The 13189-nt window shown below is 36.1% G+C and overlaps 1 protein-coding gene across 2 annotated transcripts in view; it reads right to left on the bottom strand.

Moving 5' to 3' along the window:
• The window catches only part of LOC123537927 (uncharacterized), a 129798-nt gene that overhangs the window by 90257 nt on the left and 26352 nt on the right, over window positions 1-13189 (bottom strand). Inside the window, exon 1 of one of the 2 annotated variants that reach the window (XM_045321860.2) lies at window positions 4108-4221. The exons of the other annotated variant lie outside the window; for it this stretch is intronic. Coding sequence (XP_045177795.2) covers window positions 4108-4120 — 13 coding nt within the window. The 5' untranslated portion in view covers window positions 4121-4221. Of the gene's footprint in view, window positions 1-4107; window positions 4222-13189 lie in introns of those variants that run through there. 2 annotated transcript variants of the gene reach the window in all.

Raw genomic sequence — 13189 nt, 5'->3', positions numbered from 1 at the left:
TACCAAAATCTGCATTAAGCAAATATAATACATTTATTTTGACCATATCCCAGAGTTTCAGATATGTATATGCAACAGAAGTGTTTTATCACTCACTGCACTTGCTAATAAATTTCATTAAAAAGTGGAACATCTTAACTGAACGACTGAAACATCGAGGTCTGATAAATCTACATGTACAAAAATACAGTTTACTAATATATGCACCAACATTGGCACTAGCCTCATACCCTGGCCTGATCTTTTTTATTGCTTCTTTCGATATTTGATAGAGTTAAGCCCAGCTCTAGCTGAGAAAAGTTGAGATTGAGCTTTAATGTAATTTTAGGTAGTAAGTTAATATATCAGTTTTTAACTAACGACTGGCAACTTTTACAACATCTTGGTTTTAACACCGTAATTACATGTACATGTGAGAGGTAGACATAGTGTAGTATCGTACAATCTTGAACAATACATTGTATGTAATGTAGCAATGGTAAGTGTATAAGCGTGTAATTAGACTCCACACCGCTGCCCGAAAGAGGTTTAAATTTTAAATCGGAAAATTGTTTAGCTACTCTTTGTGGTATAAAAGTAGCTAAATGCATTTTCCATTTCTACAAGACGCTGTCTTCGTGCAATCTTTTGAATTTCACATCTTCCATTAAATCATTTCATTTACTGTATGAGGCTGATGTCTGTTTCTATTATTCGAACGGAGTTATCAGGTGCTTTTTATTCCTATTTTATTTCACAAATTCAATGACACTGCAACTTATGCCCATATTACCAAGTAATGAGATCCAAACAACTAAAAAGGCATAAAAACTTACCTTGCGGCATTCACTACGCTTCATACATTTTAAAATCATTTTTTCCTCAGTATTGTATATATTGTTTCATTTAGCGTGTTTAGATTACGATGCAAGTGTAACTTAATGAGTAACTTTTTTGACTGCAAAACTTGATTTAGTATTATATTTGGTAAATCGTTTGAAATTTTTATGATATGGTTCGAATAACATTATATCTAAATTTCAAATTAAATAGTCGATCTGAATTTATTTTATTAGACTTACAACATTTTCTGATATCATACAATATGCATGTATCTTACAATTTTCCGTCATTAAGAGAAGTTATTCCCGCAATAATTATCAATAGCTTGATAGGTAGGACTATCTGCAGGAGCGGCTACATGGAAATTAAAAAACATTAAAACAACATGCTCAAAATGATCAATTCAAGATTTTTTGGTCTTGCATATTATATATAAGCAACAAACATGAATTATTCAATTGCTTTTCATAATTTAAAATTTGGGTACTATCTCTATAATATGAGACCACTCGCATTAAGATATCTGAAATGCGCGCACCAACTGAAGTACGATACTGAAATATCTCACAAATAACACATAATTATAACGTCGTATCGTGTTTTACGCTGTTGTCATATAACATACCTATTCGAAAATGAAAACTGAAGACATATTTGTCACACCCCATATAGCTCCTTGGGACAGAGGAGCTGTATACGACAAACCCGAATATGACTCCTTATACATGGAAAAATTCAAATACTATAACAGTACTGTTTGAGTAATAAAAAACATGAATGTTTGGCAGAGTGTCATTTTGATATACGATTTCCACACCACTTGGGAGACAGGTGGGGATTTATAAATTTTATTTCTCGTGGCATTCATACGTATGACCTAGAGAGTGAGAGTGCGTAGGTACACAGTCCCGAAAACGGATATAGTTAGACCAAGAATCGCCAACCTGTACAAGAAAATAATAACTTGGCAATTTAAGTTAGAAACATGGGTTTAAAATTTTGTATCTGGTCTAGCAAATATGACCTCGAGTCTAAATACATACTTGATCATACTGATCGGTTGCTCAATAGTCGCTACGGCCATGCTATATAGCATAGTTTTCGCACAACCTATGCGCCCGTTAGTTTATATTTCAGCTTACACTGTCACTGTCAGTTGGTTCATGTTCTTGCAAAAGAAGTTTTATGTTACGCATACCTAAATAAAACGTGGCGCTTATCTGACTTAATGTTGATATACTTTCTAGATTGATTCATTTTGACATTACAACAGAATGAAGTCTTGCAATCATGAGGTTTTGTTCTTAACACACCTTTGAACATATCATTTCTAAAAAGTCACGATTATAGGTCTACGTACAGCATTTCAAAACTTCGTTATAAGATTTCTCTCAAAAATATATGGTCACTTAAAAGTTAAGAACTTATATCAGATACACTTATTAATTGTTCGTAAGTATGGAATCTTCCCGTTTATACTTTTTTATATAAATGTGTGACATTTTAGATTTTGATTAACTTATAAGTATACACTTTATGACAACATTTGATCTTTTAGATCTGACATGTGATACGCACTATTTATCCAAGTGCTGAATTTCAAAAATGTAATAATATTTTAAGAAGATTGACAAAATATATTATGTACTACATGTAAGTACATTGATTTTGTATTACGTTTCTGTATTGTATTTGTATATGCATAAACTGTGTTGCTTCTTTCAAATTTTCGTTTCACGTCAGCCATGCTAAGAAGTTTATACATGAACATAATTATATACATTTACTCAACTGAAGATGTAAAAACCAAGCAAACATGACCATATGCCTTTAAATTAGTGTTTTAGAGTGACAATAATCGCAAATACGTTGGCTAATCCAAAACTCTTATTTTTAGCTCACCAGAGCACAAAGTGCTCAGGGTGAGCTATTGTGATTGCTCACCGTCCGGTGTCCATCCGTCCATCGTCTGTCCATCCACACTTTCCTTTAAACAACATCTCCTCCTAAACCAACAGGGAAATTTTGATGAAACTTCACAGGGATGTTCCTTGGATGGTCTTCCTTAAAAATTGTTCAAAGAATTGAATTCCATGCAGAACTCTGGTTGCCATGGCAACAGAAAGGAAAAACTTTAAAAATCTTCTTCTCAAAAACCAGAAGCCCTAGAGCTTAGATATTTGGTGTGAAGCATTGCCAAGTAGACCTCTACAAAGTTTGTTCAAATCATGACCCCGGGGTCAAAATTGACCCCGCCCTAGGGGTCACTTGATTTTACATAGGAAAATCTTAAAAAAATCTTCTTCTCAAAAACCAGAAGCCCTAGAGCTTAGATATTTGACATGTAGCATTGCCTAGAGGACCTCTACTAAAGTTGTTCAGATCATGACCCCGGGGTCAGAACTGACCCCGCCCCAGGGGTCACTTGATTTTACATAGGAAAATCTTCCAAAATTTTTTAAAAATAAACAGAAGGCCTAGAGCTTAGATATTTCACGTGTAGCATTGCCTAGTGGACCTCTACAAAATTTGTTCAAATCATGACCCCCAGGGTCAAAATTGACCCCGCCCCAGAGGTCACTTGATTTTACATAGGAAAATCTTCAAAAATTTTCTAAAAATAAACCAGAAGGCCTAGGTCTTAAATATTTAACGTGTAGCATTGCCTAGTAGACTTCTACAAAATTTGTTCAAATCATGACCTCCGGGATCAAATTAACCCCGCCCAATGGGGTTACTTGATTGTACATAGAAAAATCTTCAAATTTTTCTAAAAATAAACCAGAAGGCCTACAGCTTAGATATTTGACATGTAGCATTGCCTAATGGACCTCTACAAAATCTGTTCAAATCATGACCCCCGGCCCAGGGGTCACTTGATTTTACATAGGAAAATCTTCAAAAATTTTCTACAAATAAACCAGAAGGTCTACAGCTTAGATACTTCACGTGTAGCATTGCCTAGTGGACCTCTACAAAATCTGTTCAAATCATGACCCCCGGGCTCAAAATTGACCCCGTCCCAGGGGTCATTTGATTTTACATAGGAAAATCTTCAAAAAGGGGGGGTCCCAGTTAGGTGTCTGCGCAAAATGTTTTTTGATTTTATTTATACTTTGTTGTAATATACCTACATGTATTAAGTTTCATTAACAAGTGTTACTGTTACCAGTTTTGACTTACTTTTATCGATATTCACATTTAAAGTGGGTGGGGTAATCTGACATGTGGCCAGCCGGGAACACAATTTCTGTTATTTTTTTAAAAATGGTTCTAACCTTTTACCTGAAACTTTCATGATAAAATAACTATGCAATGGACATTCACACAATATGTTGCATTTTAAATTGTACTGAATACTTATTTCATCACAGAGCCACAAAGTGGTCTAATCAAATTTACTGATTTTCAATGGACGAACTTTACCAAAAAGCTAAAACATTTTTTATTAGTTGAGATATTAAGGTGTTATTTTCAGCAGATATTGTAAACTAAATAAACATTAAAATGACAGTATATCAGTATACTCTGATTAATATTGGAACAGTGGTACACTCTTAAACTGGGAAAAAGTGGGTGGGGTAAATAAAAATTCGAAGCAACACTACAAAAATTGTGCAGTTGTTACGAAATGACCTCATATTGTCTATTACTATCTTAATTGTGGCCCCCATGAGTGGTGGGGGCATATAGATTTTCTCTTGTCCGTGCGTCCGTCCGTCCATCCGTCCGTGCGTCCGTCCGAAGTTCGTGACGCGCCTAGCTCAAAAAGTATTTGATATAAATTGATGAAATCTTTCAAGAGTCTTTATCATGATATGAACTTGCGCACCTTCTATTTTTCGTCTGACTCCGCCCCCTAATTTTAGAGTTACTGCCCCTGAAATAGTAAAAAATGCACATTTTCACCTTGTGACACGCCTAGCCCAAAAAGTATTTGATATAAATTAATGAAATCTTGCATGAGTCTTTGTAATGATATGAACTTGCACACCTCCTATTTTTCGTTTGGCTCCGCCCCCTATTTCTAGAATTATGGCCCCTGAAATAGTAAAAAATGCACATTTTCACCTTGTGACACGCCTAGCTCAAAAAGTACTTGATATAGATTCATGAAACCTAGCCTTAGTCTTAATCATGATATGAATTTGCGCATCTCCTATTTTTAACCTGGGTCCGCACCCTATTCCTAGAGTTATGGCCCCTGAAATAGTCAAAAAAGGACATTTTCACCTTGTGACACGCCTAGCTCAAAAAGTATTTGATATAAATTGATGAGTGTTTATCATGATATGAACTTGCGCACCTACTATTTTTTATCTGGGTCTGCCCCCTATTTCCAGAGTTATGGCCCCTGAAATAGTAAAAAAATTCACACCCTGTGTCCTACAGACACATTCTAGTTTTATTAAATACAGACTTGGTTGATAAATTTTAACAAAACTTTTTTCTCTTTAATAAGACTTTATACATGTGTGCCATGGAAAAATCAATGCAGAAAATTTAATGTTAATTTGAACAATAGCTTTCCTCAAAATATACTGCCTCAGGCAAAACCTTTTGTTAAATACTTTGAGCTTTCAGGGTTAATTTGGTTTGTCTACATGACATGTTCAAGGTCCATGCTTTTTCCATGGCACACATGTATAAAGTGGGAATTTTTTTGTTAAAATTTATCGATCAATGCTGTATTTAATAAAATTAAGATAGTAATAGACAATATGAGGCCATTGCTTAACAACTCCACAATTTTTGTAGTGTTGCTTCGAATATTTATTTACCCCACTCACTTTTTCCCAGTTTGAGAGTGTACCACTCTTCCAATATTAATCAGAGCATACTGATATACTGTCATTTTAATGTTTATTTAGTTTATAATATCTGCTGAAAATAACACCTTAATATCTCAACTAATGAAAAATGTTTTAGCTTTTTGGTAAAGTTCGTCCATTGAAAATCAGTAAATTTGATTAGACCACTTTGTGGCTCTGTGATGAAAAAAGTATTCAGTACAATTTAAAATGCGACATATTGTGTGAATGCCCATTGCATAGTTATTTTATCATGAAAGTTTCAGGTAAAAGGTTTGAACCATTTTAAAAAAAATAACAGAAATTGTGTTCCTGGCTGGTCACATGTCAGATTACCCCACCCACTTTAAATGTGAATATATATAAAAGTAGGTCAAAACTGGTAACAGTAACACTTGTTAATGAAACTTAATACATGTAGGTATATTACCACAAAGTATAAATAAAATCAAAAAACATTTTGCGCAGACATCTAACTGGGACCCCTCCTTTTCTAAAAATAAACCAAAAGGCCTAGATCTTAGATATTTGACGTGTAGCATTGCCTAGTAGACTTCTACAAAAAAGTTTCAAATCATGACCCTCGGGGTCAAATTGACCCCGCCACATGGGGTCACTTGATTTTACATAGGAAAATCTTCAAAAATTTTCTAAAAATAAACCAGAAGGCTTAGATCTTAGATATTTGACGTGTAGCATTGCCTAGTAGACTTCTACAAAAAAATGTCAAATCTGGACCCCCCAGGGTCAAATTTACCCAGCCCCAGGGGTTACTTGATTGTGTATAGGGAAATCTTCATAAATTTGCTAAAAATAAACCAGAAGGCCTAGATCTTAGATATTGGATATGTTACATTGCCTAGTAGACTTCTACAAACTTTGTTCCATTCATGACCCCCGGGGTAAACTTGGCCCCGCCCCAGGGGTTACTTGATTGTACATAGAAAATCTTCCAAAAAAATTCTAAAAATCATCAGTTTGACATTTGAAACATGTAGCTCATATTACTCTGGTGAGCAATCCAGGGTCATCATGACCCTCTTGTTCTGTAGATCTATATTAACTAAAATTTACGCGAATCTTTTTAACGTCATTTATTTTTTCCGAATTCGGTATCTTAAAAGTAACAAAAACATGTTTGAAATGCAGAAAAACGCACGAAATGGCACCCTCAAAAAAAAATCTAGGGGAGCATGCCCCCGGGCCCTCTACCAAATGCCTCCCTATTTTTTTTACCTCTGGCTATGGGCCTGTACTAGTGTCGTATATGAGAAGATGCGGTCGTGACCTCAGGGGGCTTGAAACTATGAACTGCGACCGACACTTTAACCACTAGACCAGCGCTCCCCTTACGAAGATGTTGACATCAAGTTGTTTTCCATCAGGAGTTTGAGTAACATGATAAGGGCAGGAGCAAGCGCTGTGTGCTCAAACTTCATAACCATTGACTCTTCGAGATCGATGTCTACGGTTAGAAATATTATATAAATTATTTATAAAGTAAATACAAAAATTGACATAACTCACCCCTACCAATTTATATCAAAAACGTAAAATTTGTTTCACCATTCACTTGTCTTAATGACAGTCAGATACGGACTTGAGGCCCGGATCCAGCTCGTGCTCCCCCCTCCCCCAACCTCGTTGGCTGAGAAGTGACCTATACTCATCATATTAACTCAAAATGCACCAAAGGCCACCATTTCATGTCTGTATTTCAAAACTTCCCAGGGGAAGAGCCCCCTGATCCCCCTATAATGAGGGGAATGTCTCACCAGTCTGTATTAAAAAAAAATATCCAGGCGAGAGACCCCTAACCCCAAGCTCCTTATATGGGCAGAGGTCCCCTCCAATACCTACCGGCTGTCAGCGCTATGCGCCTCGACGGTGACGTCTTCGTTATAGACTGTAAATTGTGTTTACGACACAGGAACGCTAATTTAAAGCATATTCGTCTCAGAGAAGCCGATTGTTTTTGAATACTTCATCCAACACCAGAATAAGAGTAAAATTAAAACACATGTTTCCGTGTGTTAACATCTGCAGAATGTCTCATGGACTCGGACATAAACAATCCCTCGGGAAATTGCAAATAATATATATGTAATATAATTAGAATAAACTTGCACTGTCTCTATGGAAATTTCCGTTCTCTTAAAGTCATACTTGTATACTAACATTTTCGAATCAGGACGGGAAAATCACACAAATAAATTTAAAACTAAATAAGCAGGTGGTCATTAACAAAGGGGTCGCATGGTAAACACGTACAGATTTGCCGCCAAAATTTTGAGGTAACCAATAGCTAAAACGGTACTAATTATAATATAAGAATTACATGTCTCTCCCCATTCTATGAGCAAGACCTTGTTGATCGTCACGGAAAACATACGCCTCACCCGGGACTCGAACTCCCGAACCGGAGATCTGCGTTCTTCTCCCTATTGAGCTAGGCAGGCGGGCTAACATCATGTTGAAGAAAAATTTTTTATGTGTGAAAATAGTGCAATGTTCCTTGCCTCAAAGACGCAGAACTTTGAGGGAAAGTGAGCGTCCGGGCGTGTATATGTGTGTTGGGTGGGGAGGGGAGTAGTCGTTAATATCACTGACTTAAGTGACTTCTGTTCAACATGAAAATAAGTTCAGCTGTACCATAATTATTTTTTATAGTTTCATTCTTAATAACCAAGACATTTATTCAATGTCCTAGATCTATGTACAAGAAATTAAACATCGATGTTTACTTGTCCCTAAATTTTCATATTTTCATTTTTGAGTCGGCTAAAGGCTGAAAGCCTTTTGACGAGTCCTTGCTGTTCAGCGATTCTCTAAATGGACCGAATAACACGTGAAGGGATGTAGTTCCATTAGATTTCTCAAACTTCAAACAGTTCACTGCATGAATGAAGTTAAGTTGTGTCAATTCCCTTTGCTATGACCAATATACGATGTAATCTGTCATATTTATGACTTGTAATTGTGCAATACTCGAATGTAACTCATCAAGCATAAATGTGCATTTTTAGGTATGAAGGTATTAAATGCCTCCGCTACTATTTTCTATATAAAATTAACGACTTATAACATACTTTTATCAAGACTTCTAGCCTTTCACTTCCTGCGAGACTACCCTTGTCTTGAAGGTCTGTCTTTAGGCAATCAAAATATACCCAAAAAATATGGGGTCGACCATAATGCAGTGAAACCATGGTCACGTGACTGAGACACGTGATGAAAACGCTAATATTGCGTAGGTAGACATCAGGAAATACCTACTTTCACTTTCATTTTACAAGGCAGCTTCAAATCAACTTTTGAAGCATATAACGTAGCTTAAAATCATCTGCGGACATTCATTTTTACAATCAAGCATCAATAAAGCTTATATCTGGCATGAAAAGGGCCTTTACTAGGCGGGAAAATTGCACTATATATTGATATGGACTACATTCGAGTGGACCACGGAGGCATATCCGGCCAATTGCCCCCTTCATGCCTATAAGAAATACCAAAGTTTTCAAAATCGTTCTGTTGCAGTCAATTACTGTATGTAAGTCATTTGTCAACAATTTTGCCAACTTTCAGTTTGAAAGAATGGCTACTGTCGGAATTATGCCCCATTCAGACAGACAGTCCACACCTGCAAAAAACGTGTCAGGGGCATAGATAATGCCAATTTTTCATTAAATATAGTATCATACGGCCTTACTTTTCTTATTTCTATAATTCGTTTGCAAGAAACAGCTAGAAGTACACGAAAAATAATCGATTTCTGTCATTCTTACCTAAAATGGTGTCGCTGATGCAAAACTGAGATGTGGGGAATCACCTTAAAAACAGAGTTTTGCCTACTTTCCGAAAAAATATAAAATTTGCCCAATATATGCAAATAATATGCCATGTTTGTCTTAAAATGGTGCTTATTGCTCAATTCTGACCAGAAAGTACCAGTTTTACATCGGTTCAAGCAATTTTCACGAAGTGCGAATTTTTCATTTAAGAATTGCGCAGGCTTACAAAGCTTGGGTAACATCCAGCGAAAGACAAAAAATAGTTCCACAGGGCTCCAGATAAGACACGTATTAGCGTAAATTACGTATAGAAATAATGCAAATACGCGTGTCTAATAATTTCTAAGCGTATAAAAACGTATATAAAATTACAGAAACGCACACAATGCTTTTTTAAAAACAAAATCTGAATCGTCTGGATGCGTTAGGTAACATAGCCGATCAGCCTTAATTCTCCCACATTGAACGTAAACACGCATCGTATGATTTCTATAAACTTTGCATAGGTTGAATTTTGCAGTCAGTAAACTGATAAATTATCTGAAGAAGAAGCTCTTACTGGTTTGTTTAGTGGCATAATCCGCTTTTAGTCCCCCCGGGGATTTTAATTTTTTCCAAAAATTTAAGAACGTTGAAGAATGCGTATATCTATGATCTTGATCATCTAGATGCTTGATTTAAGGAACCAATGAAAACATAGTACATATTTATCACCTGTTTGTTTATTCAAGCATGCAATGTCAAAACTCACATGGCCTTTCTAATCCGGGTTTAGTCCCTTTTTGTTTATTAACAGTGTCAAACACCCATCAAAAATAGTCACCGGGGATGATTTCTGATATGTATTTACCATTGAGAAATAGTACTGGGGACTATTATTTTTAACGTATTATAAGATTCATTCCGTATATTCCCTTTCAGACAGTTACCCCCAAACATTGCCAAGCCCCGTTTGCTGTAGCATTGTATGCCCCCGAAGACAACCCTCTTCCAGGGGAATACTTCCCCTTACGTTGCATAATAACAAATAAATGAAATATTTCTCGTCTATATATGTAATCCTGTTTTAGTCCTTTTTTATTTATTAACAGTGTGAAAGGCCTATTAGAAATAACCCCCGGGGATGATTTCTGATACGTATTTTGCACTGAGAAATAGTACCCGGGGACTATTCTTTTTAAGGGTTAATAACATTCATTCCGTAAATTCCCTTTAAGACAGTTACCCCCAAACATTACCAAGCCCCATTTGCTAACGCATTGTAGGCCCCCGAAGAAAACCCTCTTCCAGGGGAATACTTCCCCTTACGTAGCATAATAATAAATGAATGAATTATTTCTCTTCTATATATATAATCCGGTTTTAGTCCCTTTTTATTTATTAACAGTGTTAAACGCCTATTAGAAATAATCCCCGGGGATGATTTCTAATACCTATTTAGCATTGTGAAATAGTACCAGGGGACTATTCTTTTTAACAGTAAATAAGATTCATTCCGTAAATTCCCTTTAAGACAGTTACCCCCAAACATTGCCAAGCCCCGTTTGCTGTAGCATTGTAGGCCCCCGAAGAAAACCCTCTTCCAGGGGAATACTTCCCCTTACGTAGCATAATAATAAATGAATGAATTATTTCTCTACTATATATATAATCCGGTTTTAGTCCCTTTTTATTTATTAACAGTGTGAAAGGCCTATTAGAAATAATCCCAGTGGATGATTTCTGATACGTATTTTGCATTGAGAAATAGTACCCGGGAGGCGGGGACTATTCTTTTTAAGGGTTAATAACATTCATTCCGTAAATTCCCTTTAAGATAGTTATACCCCCAAACATTGCCAAGCCCCATTTGCTATAGCATTGTAGGCCCCCGAAGAAAACCCTCTTCCAGGGGAATACTTCCCCTTACGTAGCATAATAATAAATGAATGAATTATTTCTCTACTATATATATAATCCGGTTTTAGTCCCTTTTTATTTATTAACAGTGTGAAAGGCCTATTAGAAATAATCCCCAGGGATGATTTCTGATACGTATTTTGCATTGAGAAATAGTACCCGGGAGGCGGGGACTATTCTTTTTAAGGGTTAATAACATTCATTCCGTAAATTCCCTTTAAGATAGTTATACCCCCAAACATTACCAAGCCCCATTTGCTATAGCATTGTAGGCCCCCCGAAGAAAACCCTCTTCCAGGGGAATACTTCCCCTTACATAGCATAATAATAAATGAATGAATTATTTCTCATCTATATATATAATCCAGTTTTAGTCCCTTTTTGTTTATTAACAGTGTTAAACGCCTATTAGAAATAATCCCCGGGGATGATTTCTTATAAGCAATTACCACTGAGAAATAGTACCCGGGGACTATTTCTTATAGGCATTTAACATATATAAAATACGAAAGGGGACTATAACCGGATTATATATAGAGAAACAAATATTTTTAAAGTGTAATTTAGATAATTATTAATGCTACTGAAGGGGAAGTTTTCCCCGGGAAGAGGGTTTTCTTCGGGGGCCTACAATGCTACAGCAAATGGGGCTTGGCAATGTTTGGGGGTAACTGTCTTAAAGGGAATTTTACGGAATGAATCTTATTATACGTTGAAAGGAATAGTCCCCGAGTACTATTTATCACTGCTAAATACGTAAAAGAAATCATCCCAGGTGACTATTTCTAATACGTTTTTTACTACTGTAATAAATAACAAGAGATCACAGAGTGATCTTGGCGCCCACCAATGTGCCATTTTTGAGTGTTCCAAATTTCAAGACTTATTGACTAGCTCAAGGTCAAATTTCATTTCAGTACACAACACAAATCTATGCATGTGGTCCAAATTTGAATCCTGTACCTTCAAAAATGTGAAAGTAGGTCACTAGGTCAATGTCAAGGTCAAAGTTTGTTTCCGTACACAAAACTATGCATGTGGTCCTAAATTTGAAGCCTGTAGCTACAGAAATGTGAAAGTAGGTCACTAGGTCAATCTTAAGGTCAAAGTTCATTTCAGTACACAAAACTATGCAAGTGGTCCAAATTTGAAGGCTGTAGCTTGAGAAATGTAAAAGTAGGTCACTAGGTCAAAATCAAGGTCAAATTTTACTTCGGAATACAAAACTATGCATGTGGTCCAAATTTGAAGCATGTACCTTCAAAAATGTGAAAGTAGGTCACTAGGTCAATGTAAAAGTCAAAGTTTGTTTCGATACACAAAACTATGCACGTGGTCCAAATTTGAAGGCTGTAGCTTGAGAAATGTAAAAGTAGGTCACTAGGGCAAAATCAAGGTCAAATTTTATTTCGGAATACAAAACTATGCATGTGGTCCAAATTTGAAGCCTGTACCTTAGAAATGTGAAAGTAGGTCACTAGGTCAATGTAAAGGTCAAAGGTCATTTCAGTACACACAACTATGCAAGTGGTCCAAATTTGAAGGCTGTAGCTTGAGAAATGTAGAAGTAGGTCACTAGGTCAAAATCAAGGTCAAATTTTATTTCAGAATACAAAACTATGCATGTGGTCCAAATTTGAATCCTGTACCTTCAAAAATGTGAAAGTAGGTCACTAGGTCAATGTCAAGGTCAAAGTTTTTTTCGGTACACAAAACTATGCATGTAGTCCAAATTTGAAGGCTGTAGCTTGAGAAATGTTAAAGTAGGTCACTAGGTCAAAATCAATGTCAAATTTCATTTTGAAACACGAAACTATGCATATGGTCCAAATTCGATGCCTGTACCTTCAAAAATGTGAAAGTAGG

This window comes from Mercenaria mercenaria, chromosome 18 (assembly GCF_021730395.1).
Source record: "Mercenaria mercenaria strain notata chromosome 18, MADL_Memer_1, whole genome shotgun sequence".
Classification (NCBI taxonomy): domain Eukaryota; kingdom Metazoa; phylum Mollusca; class Bivalvia; order Venerida; family Veneridae; genus Mercenaria; species Mercenaria mercenaria.
This window is presented reverse-complemented; position numbering and strand designations above follow the sequence as displayed.